Genomic DNA, 24,537 nt, shown 5'->3' on the forward strand with positions numbered 1-24,537 from the left:
AAGTGTTCACTGATTTTGACTTGGCTTTCTGCTCTCAATGTATTATTGCTGTTCCAGGTAACACGAGTACTACCTCAATAAAAACATCCCCGTTACAGAGCAGCCTTTAATTAGGGTCACAGTGAGACTCACTCAAAATGCTTCTTGATCTTCTCTGGCTCAGCATATTTTGAGATCCCATTGATGAAGAGAGTTCGCTTAACCTGGAAAGAAGGAAGAAAAAAAGGGGAGGGCAAGTAGGTGTGGATAGTGTGGAAGACTGGATTGTAGCAACCCCCCCCCCCCCCAAGGCCTGAGTCAGCGATGGGAAAGGGCAGCCCCATCACTTCTAGTACCCAAGGCTCCCCCTCTCCTATGCTTTCACTAGCTGTTGGCATCCTGCATCCTCGTGCGCTGCAGACTGACAGGCTAGGGACTTATACTGCAGCTGCCTGAACAGAAACAGGGGGTACCCTTAAGAAACCAAGAAGGCAAAAGCAGCTGGAGCAACCCGAGGAAGGCATGGGGTCCCCCCCTACACGCTGACCCAGTGCAGGCCTCTTTTCCCCACAGGCAGTCAGGGCTGCTGCTGCTCTGGAGATCTGCCTTTGGCCAGGCAGAATAAAAGAACAGCCAAAACAAGACAGCCCCAAATTGCTGTGGGAAGTGGGGTGCTCTGCATTCTCTCCAAGGCCACCTGACTTGACAGAAGGGCATGGGAAAATGTGCCTGGGAGAGTGGCCAGATCCTGCTCACCAAGTCATCCTCTTTGTAGCGCATCTTGGAGGTGTGACGGCGCATGCTGTACACTGTCAGCAGCAGGTACAGAAAGGCAAAAGATGTGTGCAGCCACAGCAGGTTATTCCTGTCACAAGAGAGACCACAAAGGCCAATGCAAGGTTGCCACTACAAGTCTGTGTATGGCTAGTTAGGCCCTCAAGACACTGGGGCCATGAGCAGAGTAACTGGCATGGCACCCACATGCCCTACAGCCAACTTCCAGGAGCTCAGCCTGGAAATTGGAGCAGGGACAGTAGCCTCACAGCAAGAGCAGAAACGCAACCTTCAAGGAGGTGATGCTCTGCAGCAAGTGGACATTTACAAAATACCCTTAAGGGCCTCAATTATCCATCCCACCACTGCCCACACATACCCAGAATTCAGGTTAGCGATAGTTGTCCTCCCAAAGCTGTAGGCATTGTTTTCTAGGGAGAAAGAGGCAGACACAAGCACATTCAGTCATAATGAGTGGCACAGAGCACCACTGGGGTGGGCTATGGCAGGAATCTCACCTGCAGGACACCCCAAAACCCAAGCTGCCCAGGATGACCCTCTGGATGCGCCACGCTTAAAGTGGGACAGCAGTCAGGGTTTGTCTGTGTGAGTCCTGTCCTGCCTTCCACTGCTCCCCAGTGGTCTGGCACATGGTGTTGAAAGCAGCTCCCCCTGCCCAGCCAAAGGCTCCCTGCTCTCACCTAGTAGGTCCCCTGAGAAGTTGACAGGTAGCACGATGCCCACAGAGAGCACACCCACAGCCACCAGCAGCCCGATGATGTGCCTCTGGAAGGACAGGTAGTGCACCGCATCACCCCCGCACTTGTCCCGAATCTCATCATCCCTGCCGGGGAGAGAAAGGCCATCAGGCAATCTTCTACATTCCCTCAAGTGCTAGAAAAAAGCACAGGGTCATGGCTGCCCTTGTGGTTTGAGCCCACACAGCACCCCTGGTTCTGCCCTCCGGACCCATGGCCAGGCCCTGGGGTAGGGAGCCCAGCACCCAGCCTTGAACCAGCCTGGGCAGAAACCTCCCCATGCAATGCTTACTGCAGCCCCACTCTCCACACTCCTGCCCTCTGCCCCCCAGGACAGGTAGCTGGATAAACGCAAACCCCACCTCACACCATTCTGGTAGGCCTTGCCTCCCCTGCTGAAATACAGGATGGCTGACACTATACCGCAGCATTCTGAAGCCAAGAAGTGCTTAGGAGACTACTCCTGAGCTTCATCAGGCTGGGGTGTCTTCCTGCATCCTCCAGTCCCCTCTGTGCCATTCCTCAGACAGCAGTGCCCCTATCAAGAGTCCCAGGGAGAGGAACATCTCTGCAGAGCAGTGGACAGTGTTTTTGAGATGGGACTGAGGCAGGGGAAACCTGGGCTGGGTGCCCTCCTCTGTCAGAGACTCACTGTGTGACCTTAGTTTTGGCTTTAAGACTCCTCATCTAGTCCCATCTTTGCTTGTCCTCTCCAGAGGACACACTTTGCTTGTGTTCTTCAGAGAAGGGGCTGCAGCTTCACACAGCTGTACTGCACTGGGTGTCTGAACACCCTGCACTGCCTCTCCTTCTTCCCCATGTGGTTCCCCCATGCAGGTCCTTGGGCACTTACTTTATCCTGAAGATGGCTGTCAGCCAGGAGCAGAAACCCTGTGCAGAAAGAAGACAGGAGGGTCTCACATCATTCCATGTTCCCTTATCCCTGCTTTTGTCTTCAAAGGCTAAGGGGACCAGGCTGGTGTCCTTGCATCTCCACAGACTTGGCTTGGGGGGGACAGACCATGAGCACCCAGACATGCAGAGCTACAGATGGGCCAAGGTGAAGGAGATGACAGTGCTACTCCATGAGGCACAACACAGGCTGGACTCTGCCATGTGGCTGTCCCGTACCAGCTCAACCTCCCAGGCATCCTGCGGGCTCCTGGCTAGCATGGAAGCGCTCCACAGCCTAGGGACACCCAGAAAATTCACCACACAGGTACTTTAGCCATCATCCTGGACAACAGGAGCTCTGTAGGGACTGGGAAGGAAAGCTGGGCCAAGCCAGTGCTCCTCAAAGGACACCTGGGGGAAGAATATTTCCTGGGAGCTTCACCACCCGCCCATCAGACCCTGTGATCCTACTGAACTCTGTCTCCCTTTTAGAGAGGAAAACAGCAGTGGAGATAAAGGTGTGAGGAGGAGCTGGCAAGTATTGTTTGTAATGCTGAGATTATAGGTTGGACAGATGTCCATTAAGCCACAGAGATGTACAGACTACTTATTTAACCACATGTCTAGAAGCCACATAATTATATCTCCTTTAGCTCTACAATGTGTGGGACCTAAGGCCCAGGGATGGGCAAACAGCATTCCTTCTGAAAAGCCCTTGGTTCAGACAAGCTGTGGGCTCCTGGTGACGCAAAGGCAAGGTGTTTGACTCTAGCTGTTACTCACATTGTCCCTCTGGTCGAAGTCCACAGAGCTGGAGACGGAGGTGAGGCGCTCGTAGCGGTCATGGTTGTCAGAGTGCAGGGCAGAGGCTACGCTAAAATGACAAGCAGGAGGTAAGGGAGAAAGTTAGAAGATGTGAGGAGGCAGCCTTGCTAGGAACCAAGGGCACCCAGAAGATCAGAGATTAGTTCAGGTCAGTTTGCCCCAGGTCAGACAGAGAGGCAAGATCAGAGAGCAGAGGTAGCAGTACGCAGAGACCCCTCCTCAGACAGCACCCTGTGCCCAGCAGCCCCCGTGGACGCTACTTGCTCAGCACCTTCTGAGAGGCACCTGTGTTATGTAGCAGCCCCTGCAAGGAGGGGCTGGCGGCTGCTGCCATAGAGGAGAGGTGAGGTCTGTTTAGCACAGGGTTTAGACAGAGGAGAGGAGGTGGGAACCAGAGGGTGCTGCAGCCCCTCTGGCTCTGGTGCAGCCACAAGGCGGCAGCCCCGGCACTCCGGAGAGGTGCTGGCAGCGGCTCTGTCCTGGAGGGCCTTGCTTGCCTTAGGGAAGAGGAAGGCTGGGAGTCTGGTGGGCTGTATCCCACTACACCAGCCCTCCCCACCCTTAGTGCTTCAGTGCAGGGGAAGCCAGGAGGAGGAGGAACACGGCTGAGTCCCAGCAGCTGTGCTGCCTGGAGCCAGCCTCAGCTGGGCCTCCTGCCTGGAAATCCCTCCAGCAGGAGCAGGGCAAATAGCTAGAAGTGAGTGACCACAGGCTAAAGGACAGGAATGCAAGAGAGGTGAATATCCCAGGCCACTTTACTCCAGGCACAGGCAGGGACCTAGACGAAGAACCTGCAGCAGAAGCATTCAAGGCAGACAACAGCTCCCACTACAAATGGGGGTGGAGGGCAGCTGGCAAAGGAGACAAGAAAATGGTCCTGAGACCTAAATTAAATAGCACTTGCAAGATAGCAACAGCAGGCTGGGACCTTGGAGGTGCAAGAAGTATGGCTGATCTGAAGGCTAGAAGCAAAGGAAAAAAAAACCAGATGAAAACATGGTCTCCCTGTAACCAGTACAGGCTCAAGGTGGATCAGATGGGCAAGAACCTGGAGAAGAAGCAGCTGAGAGACAAGTGCTAAAGACAAAGTGGATGACACTATGGGAAGGAGAACAAGCAAAGACCCTTATGACCCTGCTAAAGGAAAGAGGATGGGACACGTGGCCTCTCTCAGAGCAGAGCAGCACCTGCTGAGTCCCTAACTGGAAGTAACAAAGAGAGGGGAAAGGAGATTAGCTGAAGGTCATGGGACTACAGCAGTGCAGATTAGACAGTGGTGTGCAGCCTTGCGACTGCACAGCCCAACACCCTGCTCTGCTGGAGGGACAGAGGGAGCTTCAACCAAGCTCTTGGACCTTCAGCCCTTTAAAATCCCAGAGGCCTTGCAGGTGGGCACAGGGAGCAAGGGTGAATTTCTGCTGTCCACAGCCCCAGGGAGAGACCAGCACAATGACATGGTGTGCTTTTGGCTCCTCGGTACTGGAAAAGCAGAGGGCAGAGCAAAAACAGCACTGGAAGAAACAACTGAGAAGAGTGCCATGTTATGAGATGACCAGGCTAACTCAGCTCCATTCAGGAGGATGCAGAGCTAAGATGATTGGCAGCGCTGAGAAGACAGAGGAGGCCAAACCTTGCCAAAGATGGAAAGCTGGAAAGGGAGCTCCAATGGTACCTGCACCTAGCTGGAGACTTTTTAAAGCAAAGCACTAACAAAGCAAGTAGGTGGAGGCAAGGCTGCCCTAATCTGCAAGAAGATTAAGGTGGGACCCTGCCCACTGCCCCAGGTTTGGTGCTGGTCCTGCCAGGGAAGGAGAAGGATGGGGTCTGAGGCACGGCTAGCCTCAGGCCAAGGGAATCACAGGCTCCAGGAGGGGAGGCCAGGCATGCCGTGGAAAGGGCTTGCTGCAGTGCAAGGCAGGCAGTGGCTGTGTGGGTGGCAAGCCCCACAGGGCTCTGCGTTCACTGCCCTTAAACACAGAGGTGCAGGTAGGTTGCCATGACCTCCTGGTGCAGACTGAGTCACCAATTAAGAGTGCTGATCGCTACTGCAAGCCCTGGCAAGAGGCAGGACAAGGGCACTTGCTGGTTCTCAGGCAAAGGGACACATCAGAGGAGGATGTCCTCCCACACTAAGAGTGATGCTGCACATTCAAGGGCTTGGAGCACCAGATGGAATACACATGTCCCTAACCCACCACCTGCCACTGCACCCCAGCACAAAGAACAGCTGGGATGGGAAGGTGCCACCAGCCTTGGAGGAGCACAGCCAGGACAATGTTTCCTCGCTGAGCTCCACAGGCTTTTGAAAGTTTCTGGCTACCAACACTGTCCCAGCTCAAGCAGTAGGTTTGGGTGCAGGGCAGGGGTGCAGGTGTCAGCAGAGAGCTCCGGCAAGCTCAGATGAAAAATGTGAGCAGGAAAGAACAGCCCCCTGGAGAAAGACAAGCACTTGTGAGGATAACTGAGGAGGCCCCCCCTTAAAACCCTCAGAGCACAACAGCTCTGCTACCTCTGCCTTACTACCCCTGCAAGGTGTTAGCAGTGAAAAGCTGCCAGACACACCTGGAACAGGGCCAGCTACTAGTGAAGCACCCAAGCATGAGTGAGGGGTCCCCTCTGTGCCATGTACCACAGCTACCGCCACCTCTGTTTTCACAACTCTCTCTGCTCTGCTCCTTCGGAGGCAAGGAGCAACTACAAAAATAGGAGCATCCCTGCACGCTCTGAAGGCAGTAACAGTGGCAGGCCCCGCTTTGCAAGTGATGGAGTATGAAAAGTGAGGCTGCAGTTTGCTGCCCTGGCCTCAGACATGTGTCAGTCTGGCTGGAGCAACCATCACAGGCTCTGCACTGCCAGCTGATCACCTCTACAGTGTGTACTACCCAGCCAGTCAGCAAGGCATAAGGGATGCTCTTTTCTTAGGCATAAAAGCAGCAAGAAAGAGGAAAGAGCAGGGAGGGAGAGGTCCATGGCAGTGCTTAATGGGAAACACCAGGCCAAGGTGCCAGAGGATGCTCTCAGCAGCACTGAGGCAGGAAGTTTGCTTCTGCAGGGGGAGAGAGAAAGGACAAAGGTGCTGCCTTGCTGGGCATGCTGCCAGCTGGGGGTAGGTGGCAAGGGACAAGGGCCAACACTTGTCGTGGTCCCAGCAGCCTCATGGGTAAAGGAAGAAGAGAAGTCTTGCAACTCCCTGTCAGATCCTCTCTGTGCACCCGCCTGCCCTTGCAGCTGTCATGAAAGCAGCCCTCATGGCACCCTGGCATGAGAAGGACCAGGCAAAGGAGGCTCCCCTGCACCTGGGTGACCCAAGCCTGCTGTGGGCTCAGGCAACCAGGTTTACTTTCTCCATTATAAGGCAGAATAGCTGGACACGGGCAGGTAGAGTAGGGTATGTGATGTGGCACCCTCTGCCTCAGGTGGGATTGGGAGCTCCTTGGCACTGCTGCCCTCAGGGAGCATTTAAGGGCTACTAGGGGAAAACGAGGGTGCATCCAGCTGTGGTAGTGGCTGACACAAAGTGGAGGGAAAGAGAAGAGCACAAATCCACCGAGAGGCACAAGTCCAAGCCCAGACTCCCAGCCACTTAGATTAGTTAAGAAGCAAGACAGAAAACTGTAAGAGAAAAGGAGAAAGAGAGAGAGTGCAAGCAAGAAAGAGAGAAGAAAACAAGACCCTGAAAAAACGACATACTATTCCCGCTCCTCTCGCTCCGTCTGCCAGCGTCGGCGCCTGGGGGCACAGAAACACAAAAGGAGAGGTTACAACCATGGGAGCAGGTGATGGGTCTCCTCTGTCTCAGAGAGCTACGCACCCAACAGGGCTCCACACTGTCCTGAGGAAGAAAAACCTGCCAATGGTCAGGCTGGAGAAGATCTTCCTTCCAGAGCCCAGTGCTGTCCCAAGCCACAACATCCCAGAGCCCCTGCTGGCCCAGGGGCAGAGTGCTTTGTTGCCAGCTAAAGGGAAGCTGACTTTATAAGGAAGGTGGCCTGGCTCCACACCATGGGTGTCCCAGGGAGCTCCTGAGGGATGGGGTCAGGCAGGACAGCCTGCCGGGGCTGGCCCAGCTGCCACCTGACCTCCCTTTCTATGCCTCTCCTCCCCACCCAGGCAGCCAACACACTTGCATCCCACCCCATGGATAGGCCAAGCAGCAGGTGCCCCTCCCTGGGATCCTGGTCCTGGTGATCTGCAGCCATGCTGTCCCTCTCCCCATGCTTACCGGCTCTCCCCCACCAAAAAGCTGACACCCCTCTGCCTTTCTGCCTAACAGCCACTGCTCCCACTCCCTCATACGCAGGGTGCTCAAGCATCACCTCTAAGAAGGGCCAGCCCTCTCTCCCCACTGAAGGCCAGAGCTGTGCAGCCCCTGTGGCTACCAGCCCACGCTTAGGTCCAGATAGCTTAACCCTGAGGAGCTGCTGCCCTCTCCCTAGTGAGGTCTCATGGCTATTCCCTTCTCACTTTCCCCCAATGCCCCTGCATTGCTCATTTCCCCAGCCAGGCCAAGAAAGGAGGAGCGGAGGAGCCACAGGGACACAGCTGCTTATCTAACGCTATCCAGGACCGCTTCTCTAAACCAGAAGATTTCCTGTTTCAGTGCTGGAAGTAAACAACTCTTACTCTTTCCACTGTCATGCACAGAGTGCTCAAGAGAAGCTTACTTGAATCTGTATCGCCAAAGGAGCCAAAGAGGCTAGAGTTCAGTCCCATCCAAGCCTTTGGGCACAATAAACTTGTGGAGCTGATCAAGGAGAAGAACCACCTACCACAGTCAGCCTTCAGAAGCCACACTTTGCCTCCAGCACACAACAAAGCACCAAGGGCACAGCAAACCACCCCTGGAGAGAGGCAGACTACCTGCACAACCCCTCTAGCTTAATCAAGGAGAGTTCCTTGTTTGGCACTGGAAGAAAATAATCTTTGTCCTACCTTCTGCTGACAGCAAAAATGAGAATAGCATCACACTGCTGTGGAGCTGCCATTCCCAGTGGGCCCCGGCTTTGCCAACAGACACCGTAGCCCACAAAAGCATTGGGCAGGAAAGATCCATACCCAGACCAACTCATCAGTACTTGGGATGTGAGCTAAACTCACATTAGCACAGCAGTACTGCACCTGGAAACACAGCCTACCACTTTTAAGTGCTCTTAACAAGAACTGCATCCAGTAGAGCCACAAAGACACCTTCAGAGCTTAACAAAGCCTTCACTGTGGCAGTCCTCACCCTTGCTGTGACCTCTTTTCCTCTCTTGACCCTCCATCTGCTGTTCCTCTGTAAGGACCCCTGCACACCTCTGTCACTATAGGGACCAAAAGTGATATGGAGCCAGCGGGGACCACTCCCTGTGTTGGGAGAAGGATGCTGTAACAAAAAAGCTGGTAAGTGAGGATTTTTCCTGTGCCTGGAGCTCAGGGGATACAACTGGCACGCTTGCATCTCCTCCCCAGCCGCCTCTGGCACACAGAAGGGGGTTTATCCCTTCTGCCCTGCAGCAAAGAAGGATACCACTCATGTCTTGTTTTCCTGTCCCTCTCCTATGCTTACCTGTCAGCATCAGTCACCAGGGCCAGGCGTCCGTAGTCCCAAGCAACTTTACGCAAAATTGAAAAGACAAACAACAGTGCCTGGAAGAGAGCAAAGGAGCAGCTGTGAGATGAGGCATTGTCCAGCTCTGTCCTTGCTCTCTGCGTGCAGAGCCACAGGAAGAGGGAGGGTAGGAGGGGACAGGACTGCTCAGCTAATGGCACACTGAGGCCATGGGACAGCAGAAGTTCTCCAGGGCTGTTAAAATCAGACTATCTGGATGACTATCGGACTAGTTGGATCAACTACCCATCTTGATCCAGGGCTGTTAAAATCAGACTATCTGGATGGCTGTGGGAGGCAGAGGTCCAGGATGCAACACACAGTAGCTAAGTTAACTACAAGATCAAAAGGCCCTCAGGTCCCAAGGAGGCGAGATTACAGCTACAGCATCTGCGGTCCTGCAGTTCCTAAGGAGGAACAAGCAAGGCCTTCGGGTGGGTAAAGCTGCAGGGACTCGGCACCGTAAGTGGGAGTTTTGGGATGCAGAACGGACCTAACCTGACCCATGTCCTTAGGAAAATTTGCAACACCCTTCCACGGGCTCAGTGCAGTGGTATTGGAATTAAGTCAATAGTGGCTAAGGGACACGATCAGGACCATAAAGTCAGCCAGCAGCAAAGTCTGGGATGGCATTTAACTCCAACTCCAAGCCCTTAACTCCAACCACAGTCCTCCCTTCATGGCTAATTAGGGGAGAAGGTGCTGAACCAACAATAGGTAGACTTACAAGAAAGCACATAAAGTCGAGGGCTAGGACAGTGGGCACCCCACCAAAGGGCAGCCCCTGCAGCACAGTGCTGCGAATGCGGGCACTGTAGCAGTAGTCCTTGGTGCTGTTGTTGCACGTGGAGGCTTTGCAGGAGGCCCCTGCTGAGCCCAGGGTGGCAATCACGTAGGGAAGCATCTCTACAGCTTCATCGTCTTCCCTGGGGAAAGGAGAAAGGCATGGTTAGACACACACCAGCTGGATGACAGTGTAGCCCTGTTGAAGTTAGGGGTCAACCTTGCCTGCTGGCTCAGGCTCCTCTATGCTACAGGATTTCCCTGGGAACCAGTGTCCAGGGACAAGGTCATCTGGAGAAGCCTGCTAAGTTTGAGGGGTACTGGAAGAGTCTGGGTGCTTCAGCAGCTGTGGTCCCACCACACACAGTCCCAGAGCTCCCTTCCTTGTTCCCCCACTCTCACGCCACTTAGGTGCACCTCCTTCTCAAGGACTACTCCTCTTCCTGAGGACGCAGTGTCTCAGCCCCTTCCCCTCAGCAGGGAGAATGTTTAGGCACAGGAAAAAATGAAAGGGTGGGGTGGTGGGGGCATGAAGTCACGTCTGGATGATGGAAGCAAACTGCTATGGGACAGTTGCTGCATCATGATCCCACAGTTTCCTTTACCTGGCTGCATGCCATTAGCTTTATTAAGCTGAATCACCACACTCGGCTCACTGCAGGCCTCAGCCCCCAGGGCACCCATCAGGGGCCAGTTACACCCCCTGCTTGTTTTCCTTCCTTCCTCTGACTTGGATGCATTTAGATGCAACCACACAGAGGGCAGAGAGGAGGCTTAAGCTCTACTATTTAGCTGGTCAAATATTTTATTTATTTCAGTGCCCTCCACAAATTGCTACAAGACCCGCAGCTGGGCTTGGGTCAGCATCACTGGACATGGGGAGATCTTCCTCTTGTGCAGAGCAGCTCCATGGGAAACAGAGAAGACTATGCTAGCAATGGATAAATGCAAATTGAGCATCACCGGGATGGTCTAGAAATGACACATTGACAGCAGAAACACAACCACATTGTGGAACAGGGAAGAGAAAACCCCACTGCAGAAGGAAGCAGTGATAACAGACGGGAAGATCTACCCAGGCTGCCGATCCCTGAACCACTCCTTTTACACAGCACCCACCAACCACCCCAAATCTTTCACTACCATGTACCATGCAGAAAGGCTGGCTAGCACAGCATCACTTCTGGGCAATGCTCAGGGGCTGCTTACCCAAGCCCAGAAATGCCATCCTGGTGGCCTGGGTAAAAGAGCTGTCACTTACCCAGAGCATGAGAAAGCCACCACCACTTCCCTGCATTGGTTTCAGCCTCTTGTCCCAGAGATGTCCCTTGCCACCAGCCCTGCCCTTCTAGCTCCACATTGGATGGTGACATTAGCAGAGAGGGCTCAGGGCTCTTCCCACCAGCTCATGAGTATATCCTGGCAATCTACTGCCTGGCTGCAGAGATTTATCAGCATCACAGCACACTGCTGGCTGGATAATGACCACCAAACTGTTCGCTGCGGTGTCCTATAGAGCTCAGCTTCAAAGTGATCCCTCCCAGCTCAGCTGGTACGGATGCACAGCTGCAAACCAGCTGAAGCACCAATGACAAAGGGCACCGCAACAAGCAAAGGCCCAGCTGGGTACAGGCATTGAGGGGGGTCAGCCAAATTGGAAAAACCACCAAGCAGTCTATTAAGAGATATTCACAGGTACAGAGCTAGAGCAGGGCCGCCAGGAGCAGAAAAGGGGAGTAGAAAAGCAGGAGAAGAAAGCCAAGCCATGAGATTACAGTTGGGAACCAACTGGGGAGCCAGGCAGCATAATTCACTCTGGCTGAATTAACAGGAGACTGGGAAGCTCCAGAGGAGGGATGGGAAGAAATGATGGGATGAGACTCACCAATGTAAACCCCTCTGTTTTCACTTCCAAAGTGCCAGACTAGATGGACTCATTGCAAAGAGAAATACCTCTCATTCCTCATTTGGGGAATCTTGTAAATGGTATCCTGCAGCTACCAGTTCCAGATGTTGAGTAAAAGACTGTGATCCCACTGCAACTCCACAGTGTTCTGTTCTCCTTACATAGTGGCAAAGAATAAAAGCCTTTGCTTTTTCTACACCTGCTAAGCTCACTACTATTAAGTGCCCCCTCCTTCCCATGACACAAGGTGTCTTCCAGCTCTAACCACTCTCACCTCACATCCCCAGTATATCCTCTTTTGACCCTATGGAAAGGTGACCAGAACAGCATACCATATCCTGGGCAGGGAAATTACCTTGACTGCCAGAACAGCATCCTGACGCTCTCAGCATCTCTTTTTATGCTACTCCTCGTGTGGCTGAGCATGATTTACTCGTCTGATGGCATCTTTGCGTATTGAGGAAAAGTATCTCTGTAGCTGGCCCACAATGCTGCTGCCCTGAGTAGTCACAGTAGTTTAGAAGCCAGCCATGTCCCAGAACAAATCATTCCTTCCAATATACCCGGCTGCACGCTTCTCAATACCCACTTTCTCATTGCCTCACACCACTTCATGCAGTGTCGCTCTGAAGTCATTTCATCTTGACAAATCTGAATGACTCCAGGGTATCTGCAGATTTTGGGTAACTTGCTGCATATTATCTTCTCTGGGTCATTAATAGTGAAGGACCTCATCCCTCTGCTTGTGTCACTCTGAAATTGCTCATTTGCTCCTACGCTTTGTTTGTGGACCCTCAGCGATCTTCTGATCCAGGATTCTACATCTCCTCCACTGGACAGTTTTCTTAACAGTCTTTTGTGAGGAATTTCAGAGGTTTTCTGAACATCCAAGCAAGTTACACAAGCTGACCGAATATTATATATTATTTTACCGAAGTACTGAAAGACTTGCAACAGATAAGGGAAGTATGCTTTTTCCTCTGCAGAGACCAAACCATTTACCTCATTCCCGCATGTTTTATAGCTCCATTTTCTGGTCGTCTTTCTAACAGAAACGAGGCTCATATGCTCACATTGCCCACAGCCCTATCATAATCATTGTTTATACAAACCATTACGTGTTCAAGACAAACTTCACAAGCCTATGGGTAATTTAAGCCACATTTCACAGAGACAGGTCCCAGAGATGTATTTTTTTTCTGAAGCCTAGAAGATGGACTGGAAGGGACTGGAGATAAACCTTCATAGCCTCTCCAGTCACCCAATCAGAACACCCAGTAATGGAAAAGCTGTGGCATACACCCAAGGCTTACACTGCCTCTTCATCACCCCAGCAAGGCAGCACAGTGGCAGTCAGCACCATCCTTAGGTATGCAATGTCCCACCTGGCAAGCACAAGAAGGGGCTCCCCATGGAGACAGAGGTGCTTCAGGTGTGTGGGAAGGCTCAGAATGCTTGCAAGGATGTCTGGAGCACTTCTGCCCTTCCAGCTCCCCCAGCTGCAGGCACACCCAGCAGCAACCTACCACATCACTTCAGGTCAGACCCACCAAGGTGACCAGCTTCTTCTGGGGTTACAACATGAATTAGGTAACTAAGAAAAAGCTTGGTGGCCATCTCTGCAGGCCCAATCGCTAGTGCCTACCTAGTATCCTTCATCCAAAGACCCTTCCCAGGAGCTGATCAGCTGAGCAGGAGGCTGGCTGGTCTTGCCAGGCACAACGCAACTCGTGGGCCTGGCAATACCTCTGTCCTCATGCTTGGTTCGCGCCTTGGTCTCAGACAGCTGCTCTAGGGGACTCTCTGTCTCCACCCTTAACCAGGCAGGGCACGCTGCAACGTGTCCTGTGCTTCAAGGTGCAGAGCTGGTCCTGGAAGCAGCTGACATTGGGTGCAGTGTTTTAAGCAAAGCACAGGTGGGCAGGAAAGGTGGCGCTCGCAGCAAGCACAGTCTTGTGGTGCAGCAGCATACTTCCCAATTACAAAAGGAAATCCCCTCCAGCAGCACGGGAGGGAGAAGGGGACTTGTCCAGCAATGATTGCCCCCCTCCCCAAATACACACCTGATGACCTGCCCCCACCCAAGGCAGGTATGGTTTGGCAAAGCTTTCTGTTCAGATCCCACTGCCTGCCTCTGGGGAAGGACCCTGTGTGCCTCCTTACACCTATGTTGCCACTGCAGGTAAGAGAGCCCCTGTGACCACACAGGCTGTGCCGTGCCAGGACGTGGTTAAAGGTGCCTTTCCTGGTCCCTCTGTCCCCTCGAGGGCTGTAGGACAGGGAGAGCTTGGCTCCGTCTGGGCTGAGATGCTTACATCAGCATGAGCTCCAGCACATCAGTAGACCCAAGGCACAGGGAGTTGGTGGGAAGCTGTTGCGAGGGCTGGGAACCAGCCTGAGGTGCCCGAGCCCTTTCCTGACTGTGAGCACAGCTCCCCACCACAGCACGCAGCAGGGCCAAAGAGGCAGTAAGAGCAGGACATCAAATCTGGTCCCATGCAAGCCCTGGAGCCTTCCCCTCCTGCACTCTGCACATTTATTGCTGACTTCCTCAAAACAGCAAGGACAGCACAGAAAGACTTGCCAAAAGGCATTTTCAGCTCTTATTCAGCAATACCAGAATCCAACACCTTTTCTATGAGCAGTGGGAAGGGGGGAGGGAGGAACGGCAGTCCCCCTGCTTCCCTCATCCCCAGAGAAGCCTGCTCCCTGCTCTGCACCACAGCCTCTACATCCCCAGCAGGACCAGCGTGTCCACACTGCCCCATGTTTCTACCCCCACATGTCAGGAGCAGAGGCATCCCACTTACTAGCTGAAGTCCATAAAGCACATCCCACCAGGTGCTGCAGTGCACACAGCCTCCAGCCCAGCTCCCACGTGCTAAGCCCTGTGCACACAGTCCTGGGAACTGCTGCTCTCAAGGGCTCGGCAGGCGCTCTCCTCCTCCTCGCCTCTGTCCTTGGCCTGCAGGTCAGCACAAGCTCACTCGGTTTTCCTCTTGGATGAGCACCCAGGTAGGAGCCAAGCAAGCCTCCAAGCTCCTGTCCGTCCATTGCAAAGGGAAAGAAGGGAAGAAGGCAGCATGAGGCTGGGAAGGCCACGATGACATGCCTTGGCCCTTCCACAACTGTGTCTCAGCCTGCAGAGTGCATGCATCAGGATGCTCATGGAGTCATCCCACAGTCTGGGCAGGGGGTGACACCTGGCAGAGGCCTGAGGGGCTCTTGTAGGGCAGGGGACCAGGAGGTGCCCATTGAGGAAGCTGCCTGCCCCATGCTGAACTCTCGTGACACAGTGTGGCTGGGGCACACAATAAAGAAACAGCACTGCAGGCCCTCCCAAATGGAGCATTTCCCATTCTCCTCACCAGCTCACCCTGGAGTCTCTGCCCCTCAGGCCCAGTGCTCACATCCTCTGCCGAACCCCTGGCACCAGGAGTAAAGAAAAAAAGAGAAAGTGCTCTGCTGGTACTCAGGCAGGAGTGATGTAGGAGCCGGCTGGCTGGCTTACAGGCAGACAGATGTGCCGACATGGGCAAGTGTCTAACTGTGTTCTTCCAGCCACACCACTGATGTCAGCCAGACATAAGGAGGAGGCCTGAGAAGGACCTGCAGAAAAATATAAATCAATAAAGCGTATGCCTGCACTTGCAGCCAGAACAACGTAAGCACACAAGCTATGTTTATTTGTTTTCTCACTGGTAAATGTCAATAACCCCATCTGTAATTAGAACAGCAAGACTGTGCTCGGGTAGAGATGCATTTGTTTATGGAAATGTGACAGTCTCACAACAGGCTGAGGGCACAGAGACAGGCAGCCAGATACCAGCAGGTCCGGGGTTAAGATACTAGAGATTTCCAGATTTAAAAAAGCCCCAAAAACCCACAACCCAAAATTTGCTAAATCTCTAGGACACGATGTTCAGGGAGGTGAGGTGCGTCTTGGTTCCTGACCCCAGAGGGTGCTGGGGGCATGGCCTGTACTTTGCAGACCTGCTTCTGTGGGGTCCCCTTGGCCTTCCAAGCACCATAGGTGATCCATGCCTCGACGTGAGGGACCTGAGCCTGGAGGACATGCTACCCTGAGCCCCTGCCTGCCAGGGCAGGACAGACCTGCCCGCACTGGGCACTTGGGGACCCTCATGCAGCAGCTGGCACCCAAGGTTGAGGGAGCCTTTTCACCCCCCAAACAGCCACCTAGGTTACCTGCACCTTGATGGCAAAGCCTAGCAGAGCTCTGTGCAAACTGCTTGCAGCCATCAACAGACCACAGGAAGAACTGTCCAACTCTTCGTAAGCAAGCAGGGAAAAGCCTCAGGAGAACTGGGCAGAAGGGGGCTTGCAAATTAGCTGAAAGCCTTTCCCAGAGTACAGCAGCAAAGAAAAGGGGTAAATAGCACTCTTGCTGCAGACAGACCAGAGGGAAAGCTGCCCTGCACCATGCTTCAGACCTGGCATGGGGCTTCAGGCAGCCAAGGGCCGGAGAAGTGCTGATGTGCCAGGTGCAGCAAGGAGGAACACGATCTACAAAGGGAAAAAGAATCAAGAAGCAAATGTGCTACTGGTGCATTTCAAACAAGCCTGGGCAAAGCACCGACGAGCATACAATAGGGATCAGTCCTGTATCACCAGGAAGGAGGAGGGCCTGCCAAAGCCCTGCATCTCTTTGCCTCCTCTCTATCTCCTCCGGTCAACATACAAAGCTCCCTGCACACTTCATCATCTGAATGAGCTAGCCAAGCAGACACCAGGCCTTCAAAGGTTTGATCTGGCAGGCTTGGCTTCTTCAAAGCCAAAACTAAGTGCACCCTTGCCCTGGGTCCAAAGTCCTTCCAGCTGGCTTTGCATCAGGCCTCAAATATCTACCAGCAAAGGGCACCTTTTTTTGTGCGTATCAGCTCCCAGCCCCAGTGTTGGCAGGTACTGTCACTGTCACGGCCAGCCCCCAGCCCCACGCTGCTTTGAGCGCCACTTCACAGCAGCTTGCGTACTGTTGGCTGTATACATCCCACTGCCTGGGAGCCCCGGTCCTGCTCCCAGCACAGCTGCAAGCACAGCCAACCACACAAGTGACTCATCTGCGCTGGGACAGTGCCTGGCAGGGATGGAAGTAGACAGTAAGAGTGGGGAGCCTTTGGATCCATGAGAAACCTGGGTCTGATTTTCTCCTAAAGGCAACCGAGACCTACAGAGATCACTTCATCAGCAAAATGGGAAGGAAGCATGGCTTCCCCACGCAAAAGGAAGAGGAGACCTCCTCCCAACATTCTGTCCTGAACCTGAGGGTGATCCTGAAGGGACACAGACATTTTGGATACCTCTGCTTAATTCCTGGGGCTCAGTACTGGGCTGCTCCTTTGTTTCAAAGGCCTGAAACAGGATTGTCTGAAGAACTCCCTTCCCTAGGAAAAAACACTCCACAAGCTGAGGAATCTCAACATCAGAGGAATCTTCAAGTTTCAGGTGAAACCAAGCCATTTTATTTCCACAACTTCATCTTGACAGTCCTCCCTTGACCAGACCACACAACACTTCTTTCTTGGAGGTTATTTTCTCATCCATGATTTTCAATAAGGAAAAGAGCTTTTGGGCACTAACTTCCATGAAGGTCAGGGAACCTGTCCTTTTCAGAACTCTGTCCCTTTCAAGATCACCCAGGATAGTCAACCACAAAACCTTGCCTTTGAACATCAGCAAACCCCTTCATGCTGCCTTTGCCCACTGGAAACTGTCTGCCTTGCCAAGTGATACAGATTTAGCTCCAGACAGCGAGGTCTTTTTTTTATGCCTCTTTTTAACAGGAAACTCCCTCCAGTCTGCTGGTAGTGCTTTCAAGTCGTATGGTGCCCCAAATATAATGTACCATGCAAAGAGGGGTTGTACCACGGCTTGAAACCCTGGTATGCTGTGGTTCATGCTCCTCTCATCTCAGCTGGCCAATCTGCCCTCAGCCTAAAGGCTCTTTGGTCTCTCTGGCTCTGCGTTTTGCTCCCATGTTGCACCCTGCTGCCCTCCTGCCTCAGTTTTCGCATCCCTTTGGACTGGCTGCTCCTGGGCAAGAGGTGTTTGTCCCCATCTAGCCATCGGGAAAGGGCTAATGGGGTCTCCTTCCTCTCCAGGGAGGTTTGGTGTAACAGTGGCACCCACGCAACATCATGCTGCAGCTCTGCTGCCAAGAAGGCAGCCCAACTGCCTCCATCTGGCTACAAGGAAGCAATATGGCCATGGCACCCAGCATTTCTGCACCACTAAGAAGAGGTGCCCAGCCCCGTCTTGTTTGCCTCCTGACAAACACTATGGAGTCTCGATGCCACATGGACACCCCCAGGGTCCCATCCATCTGTCCCACCCCAGTCCACAGCAAGGGCCTGTCTCCTCCTCTGCCATTAAGAGTAAGCCCAAACCTATCCAACAGTTCTCCACACCAATCAGCTCTCAGTCTTCATGGCAGAGTCACAGCCAACCTGAATTGCATTAAATTTTGAGTGTTAGATTTCATGAGTCACCAAATCAAACACTTTAGTTCCAAACATATCTACCTGTCACTTTCCCTTCAAGCTCCTGGGCTGTATATCTATCAGAAAGAAATCAAGTTTGTCTCCCAGCTTGTACTTTATAAAGAAATACTGCTTACTGTTTGGCTTCCCTCGTTTCCTGTAGGCATATGCTGGTAGTGATACAGCAAATGCAACATAAGTTGAGTGGTGAGACTGATGAGGTGCTGGACATCACACTGTATATTCTGCAGAGCGGTGGCCACATGGCAACCAAACCCTGGTTGGGAGTAAATCCTCCAGGTCCTCACCTATCACCCAACACCCCAGCAGTAGCAACTTTACCAATTCCCAACAGACACTTACTAAAACCAAGGATGGAAACTCCATCTCTCACACCAGTGGTTTTCAGCTTCTGGTTTATGGATCCCCATAGCACATGGGCTGTTCCTCAGGTGTTACCTTCTTGGTTGTCTACTACATGTCTGTAACCAGCGTTTACACTGCTTGCACATGGTCTGCACTTTCCTTGCAAAATATTTGTGGGCCTGCCCAAGGTTGGCTATCTTATACTTCATTTTTTAGGTGAGAGTGACTATTCATACAGAATCTTTACTGCACAAGTATCACTTCAGCTTTTGAGCACTGTTACGGAGAGCTGTTCAGGTGCATGATATCTGGCTCAGCTGAAACATGGACCAGTCTCCCTATTATTAAATAATAAACCCTTATTTAGTCTGAATTTTTCTATGTTCTCTTCCTTAAGTGAACAAATGCCATCTTGTCCATTTTGCACAGGTGCACATTTTTAGCAGGAGCTTTGCACCTCTCCCAGCTCTCATCCCTTTTCCCTTTGTTTATCAGTAAGCTCACCTCATCTTAGAGCTTCTTTTTTATCTCTGATCTTAATCCTCTTGTGCATAGGGGACTATTAACATACTTGCCTTCCCTCATGCCCCCTATTTGTCCCCTACCAGTTGTCACAGACTGGGTATTCTCATCTGCACCCAGCTTTTCCTCTTGAGTGAAGCATATGTGTGTGTCTAATAAAACCAGGTTTTTGAGCTAGTCTCTCAAGGTCACGTTGACTGTTTCCTCCTCCTCACTTCTGCATGACAGGAGTCTTTACCTCCTTGCAGCACAGCACTCAAAGATGCAGGAATTTTGTCCAATGGGCATGATTACAATTGCTTACCTACAGAGTGCAATCAGTACTTCCCACCAAGGAAATCCTTGGTGATGCAAGTCACCAAGCAGTGGCAAGGAGCATCTCTCAGTTGTCCAAGCCACCTCTCAGGGCTCCACAGCTGGCTCCTCACCAGGGGCTGGCAGGATACCCTACTGCGTCAGCCGTGGGAGCATCCCTACTCCTTACTCTGCAGCATGCAAGCTGCTCACTCAGAGGTTATTGGGGGTAAGCTTCTCTCTTGCCCAGTCCTCCTGCCCTAAGCACTGACAACACCACACACAGCATGCACAGGGTCAGGGCATTGTCTCTCTTGGATGGTACTTCAGAAAAGCTTCATGCCCCTGCTTTTAGCAAGTGCTCTATAGGGACCCAGGAAAATTGAAACCTTGCATCAATTCAGGAATGGTGGCAAAGTGGGTGCATGGGCTACTTAGAGCAGCATCCCTGGAGATGACACTTAGCAGCACACAGAATAACCCTCCTTCACATCAGAAGTTGAGGCAGCTTGGCACTAGCAGGGAAGGGCCCACCAGCCTGGCTCTCTCATCCAGCAGGAAACAGGGGATGTAAAACCAGGAAGCCTAGAGAGAAACCTGTTCCCCTGTGGGCACTGGGGGGCAAGCAACCAGGATGCTGCATGACCTCTAGCAGCAGCAGCCTCTCCATGTCGCTCCAACAACAACAGGAACATGTACTCCAAACCCTGCACTTGCACCCTTCCTATAACAATAAATGCCAATTCTTTTCAAAGATCCTTAAGCAGATTGCAGCTACAAGTGTTTGCATTTCACAGACTGGGGATGTTCTCACCTTTTTCTCACCTTCCTTACAGCACTCCTAGGGTAGCACGTGCCTTGCAGGGTTGGTCTACAAAGGACCCACAGCACAGCCAAGCAACAAAGGTCAATGTAATCACAGCCCTGCAGCAGGCAGAATTGAGCTCCCTTTACAACTCCATGCTGAGAAGAGATTCGGCAGCCACAGCAGGAGGAGGAAGGAAGTCAATTGTTCCTCAACAACAGCAGACATCAGCAAAAGGCTCTCGCAGCAAGAGGTCTGGATGCAGCCAGCAAGCCTGGACAGTTACAGGAGAACATCTAGGAACCAGCATTCTGCATCTGCTGGGGAAATCATGACAGGAGTCAGAGCTCCAGCAACAGCAGCACAGCCCAGCCCAAATCACAGCACCCAGTACAACCAAGAGCAGTAGGGCAACCTTGGCCACAAGGGTGTCCAGACTAGGACACTGTGATGCTGGAAAAACCTCGAGGCTTTACAGCAAACTGTTCACCTTACGCACTCTGTCCCAGCAGCTACTGAACTCCAACAAGGGAGATTGAGGCTGCAAGAGACCAATTTTGAGCTCCTGTTGGGCACTGAATAAAATACAAAGGTCATAGCAGAGCAAGATGGACATTAAACACAGCCTTGAGACTGTCCTTGCCCTCAAAGTCCTCATCTAGGCTATAGAGAGAGAACCACTGGACCTCACTTGGCATATCAGTGCTCAAAGATGTCCCAATTCCTCTTCTGTAGGATGTTTGCTCTGATGCTGCCAGAGGGATCTAATCTAGATGCAGCTCCCCAATAACCTTTACCTGCTGGGAAGAATGAGGGTTGAACAGCTCTTTTTGAGTTTTCAGGGCAGCTCTGCCTGCCTTCAACGGCCGGGGCTGGGGTCTGCAGGGCGGAGTCACTCACATGCACCAGGCTGGGGACACTGGGCTCTCAGCCAGCCACCAGCACTTGATTGATGCTGATGGGACTCTTCCTTTCAATAGTCTCTCTCTACCCTGTGGGGCTTGGCAAGAGGAGCTAGGCCTGGCTCAGAAACACAGGGACCAAAGCGCTGGTTGGGTGCTGGGCACAGAGTTGACAGCATCCAGCTGAGACCAGGAACACTCAAGTGGTACTTCAAGGCAAGCAGCCTGGCTCCCAGACCCGCAGATAAAGGTGTGTGAGAAAGTGGCTGCTTGGACTTGGAGGAGGGCATTGAATTTTCAGTAAGATGCAACAGTGCAAGCCTTTTGCCATCCAGACTCTATCTCAATGCTAGGACAAACAAAGAAACAGTACTTCAACTGGGCAAAGCCGCTCTGAGTCACTGTTTATCCATGGAGCACAGCTCCCCAAGAGCAAATATCAAGCCTGTGAGAGTCCACTAAACACTTGCAGTTGATAACCTGGGCTCCTCTTGCCCACAGCCCCCACTGAAGCCAGGGTGCTCACACCTACTAAGACCACTGAAATCCTGACTTGACATGGAGGACATGGCTTGGAGGTCACCCCAGAAACAATGCAGAGCACATCAAATACTGTGCACCAAGGGCTATTGGAGATGAAGTCAGGAAGGGCCCTCCTGCCCAGATGGACCAGCATCACACAGAAAAACTAAGACCAGATACCTGGCAGCCCCCTCAGGCACGCCTGCCAGGCAGCCACAGCATCTCCTGGGCTCTGCTCCTCGAGGCTGTGACATTGGAATGAAAACAGCAGCAGGTGCTTTCCATGGGCTTGAGTCTGGAGAACACCCAGGAGCAGCTAAGCGTCATGGCCTGGCTGCTGTAAGGCAGCCTGCGCACCTGGAGGCTGCTTTCCATGGAAAGCACCACCCTAAACGGAGGGCAAATCAGTGGGGAACTGCCTGATTGGAGCTGCAGCGGCAGCCCTGAGAGGGACCATACTCCAAACAACTGTGCTGCTCCCATCCCATCATCTCTGCTGCCAGGCTAAGGCCCTCAGCCTTAATCCTTATGTGTCACTGGGAGCCAAGACCCATCACTTATTCTGGCCATGTTTCCTGAGACCACCTCTCCCTCCCAAAGTACTCCCTCATACTCTGTGCTTTCACAGATGACTTCTAATGCCAAAAGAAAACAGCATGACGGCACTGATGGCTGGGGTCCGGGTGCCCCAAGCCTGGGTGAATCACATCTCTGACCTTGTGCCTCTATCCTTGCATGAAGCCTTGAAGTTTGAAGGTCACCCTGTACCCATGACCCTAACCCTCCCCTGAACACAGGTACCAGCACACAGCACAACGTTGGCAGGATGCACCAAAGCATGCCATAGGTTTCCACCAGGAAATCACACTCCTGGCTGTTCCCCTTCTATGGAAAGGGCATCTAGCTGTATGGACTAACATGAAGTGCAGCATCACAGAGGTGAGCAGGAGGGGCAGTACACCCAAATAAAAAGGAGCCAGTGGACCCCAAAGACAGTCAGGGTTCCTTCAGACAACAAAACTATTCTTTGCTGGTTTACATCCTGGAGAGGGTGAACATGATGCTCCATACCTCATTTCTGGATCAGGACAACATACCACATGTATTGCATGAAAAGACAAATCACTCATTAAAGCAGTGGCTGTGGCCTCTAATACAATGTGACAGAACAGCAAGCAGTTCCTCCAGAATTTTCTTTATAGGTGTGAAATTTGCCTGGTCTTCCCAAACACATCACAGGAGCATAAAAACAATTAGTAGATTATGGCATTCTGAGATTAATTACTAATTAATAACCCAGATGAGGTTACCACTTAGTATTTCTCCCAACACAAATTTAGCTTTGACAGCTGTATGGGCTAATGCTTGTTAAGATATTTCTCCATGGGTCTTCATGCAAAAGAAATCACCCCTGCTCAAGAAAGCTCCTAAGTATATACTTATCTTGAAACGCTCTCACTGAAGTCATAACTTAAGTACATGGCTAAATTAAAGTGTTCACCTAAAAAGGGACAGACTTGAGCACTGTGTTCTGCGTCAAGCACCAGATGTTTTCCAAGACCATTCTCTGAACCCCAGCTATGTGCAACCCAGCGCCAGTTGAGTGTTTCAGGATAGAGGCAGCAAAGATCAAGTAGCTTAACCAGAATTGTTCTTTGATGATGAGAAATAGGTTCCTGCAGTACACTTCACAGTGACATGGTTAAATAAATAATCCTAGACCAGAAAGCTTTCTTCTCTTCACGGGGAAATGGTTCTGGCAGACTTGAAAGGCATGCCCTTCCTCCTGATTCTGTTTCCAAATTTCACTACTTCTGCTACTTGGCTGCTCCTCCAAAAATACTGCTCCCCTTCTCAGCAAGGGGATTGAAGATCCCTTGCTGTCAGGAGATGTCTCACCTGCCTCCACTCTCTTTAAACTAAGCTCTGTACACCTGGCATTTTTCCAAGTGCACCTTTCCAAGCCTCTGACTGTTTCCACAGCTGATATCTCTCTGTGTGGTCAGCATCTTTCTAGTCATATTGTGCCTGAATATCTCAAGCACAGATATGGCCAGAGCCAGAGGGAGAATAGTACTGCAGTCTCCTTGCTCTGCAGCACAACTCCTTTGCATTCATAGCCGGAGACACCAAAGAGTTCTCTGTCAGTCACATCATGACCAAATATCTAAACCCCTATACCCTGTCATCCTAGCTTGTCCTCTCACTTCCCATTTCCTTCCAAGACAGCTGCCTCCCATGGTGCCCAAACTGTCCACAGGGGCAGGGGAAGCAACCTTTTTAAAGTTTTTAAATAAACACAATGGTTTGACAAGTGTCAACTGTTATATGGTGAACTTCAGTTTTCCCATTTATATCAACAAACATTCAAACATCCTAGTTGTCCCATTTTTACACATTGGTAAATCTTGTTGCCAGACTTGCTAACAATCATCAGCATTAGCACCGGGGTTGCCTGGCTCTTGGCAAACACTACCACACAACCAACACGGCCTCTGCATCTCCATCGCTCTTATGGGGTATTTTGAAAAGGTTTCCTGCACTAAAGCACTTGAATACCTCAGAGTTTCCCCAAGCAGCTGTATGATCTAGGGTCTCCTGCACTCCCACCAGGGCAGGCGATCTACAGATGCCAAAGGCAGAGGTGAACTTCATTAATGCATGATGGAAGAGAGGCTTCCTAACATTTGCTTTTCAGATCATGGTGTGGAAAGACACGTGCTACACACTGGAGAAGGCAGAAGCCTCTTACAGGGCATTTTGCTTTTTATCAATGGAGAAAGTGCAGCCACACTGCCTCATCTCACATACCAGTCAGGCTGTTCCTGGGATGACTTCCTGGCTCTTCCAATGCATCGCAATGACCTCAGAAGAGCCAGCCGGATACTTCACAGGAAAGCATTAGGCAGCATTAGATTTACATGGCTTAAAACACAATCTGAACAATGCAGAGTAAGGCCAGACAATGCTGCTTATTTGAGCAGCAGACCAAGTAAAGCCTCCACTTGTCAAACTGAGGAGCTTTCAGATTTAGTTTGCACTTTGCAAGCCACTGCTGCCCTCCTGAGAGCTCCCAAACAAGCCCAGCTGCTCCTTCTCCCAGTCACCCACCCATTTGAT

The 24,537-nt window shown here is 51.9% G+C and overlaps 1 protein-coding gene across 2 annotated transcripts in view; it reads right to left on the minus strand.

Annotated features, from left to right (window-relative positions):
• Positions 1-24,537, minus strand: part of TMEM63B (transmembrane protein 63B) — a 48,431-nt gene that overhangs the window by 9,438 nt on the left and 14,456 nt on the right. The window contains exons 2-10 of one of the 2 annotated variants that reach the window (XM_069800419.1): positions 9,548-9,746; positions 8,779-8,858; positions 6,921-6,959; positions 3,189-3,279; positions 2,365-2,402; positions 1,455-1,597; positions 1,133-1,184; positions 736-844; positions 133-203 (exon numbers count right to left, since the gene is read on the minus strand). In XM_069800419.1, coding sequence (XP_069656520.1) covers positions 133-203; positions 736-844; positions 1,133-1,184; positions 1,455-1,597; positions 2,365-2,402; positions 3,189-3,279; positions 6,921-6,959; positions 8,779-8,858; positions 9,548-9,724 — 800 coding nt within the window. In that variant the 5' untranslated portion in view covers positions 9,725-9,746. The remainder of the gene's footprint in view (positions 1-132; positions 204-735; positions 845-1,132; positions 1,185-1,454; positions 1,598-2,364; positions 2,403-3,188; positions 3,280-6,920; positions 6,960-8,778; positions 8,859-9,547; positions 9,747-24,537) is intronic. The other variant, XM_069800420.1, reaches the window with a different exon arrangement.

The sequence above is a fragment of the Haliaeetus albicilla genome, chromosome 13 (genome assembly GCF_947461875.1).
Source record: "Haliaeetus albicilla chromosome 13, bHalAlb1.1, whole genome shotgun sequence".
NCBI lineage: Eukaryota > Metazoa > Chordata > Aves > Accipitriformes > Accipitridae > Haliaeetus > Haliaeetus albicilla.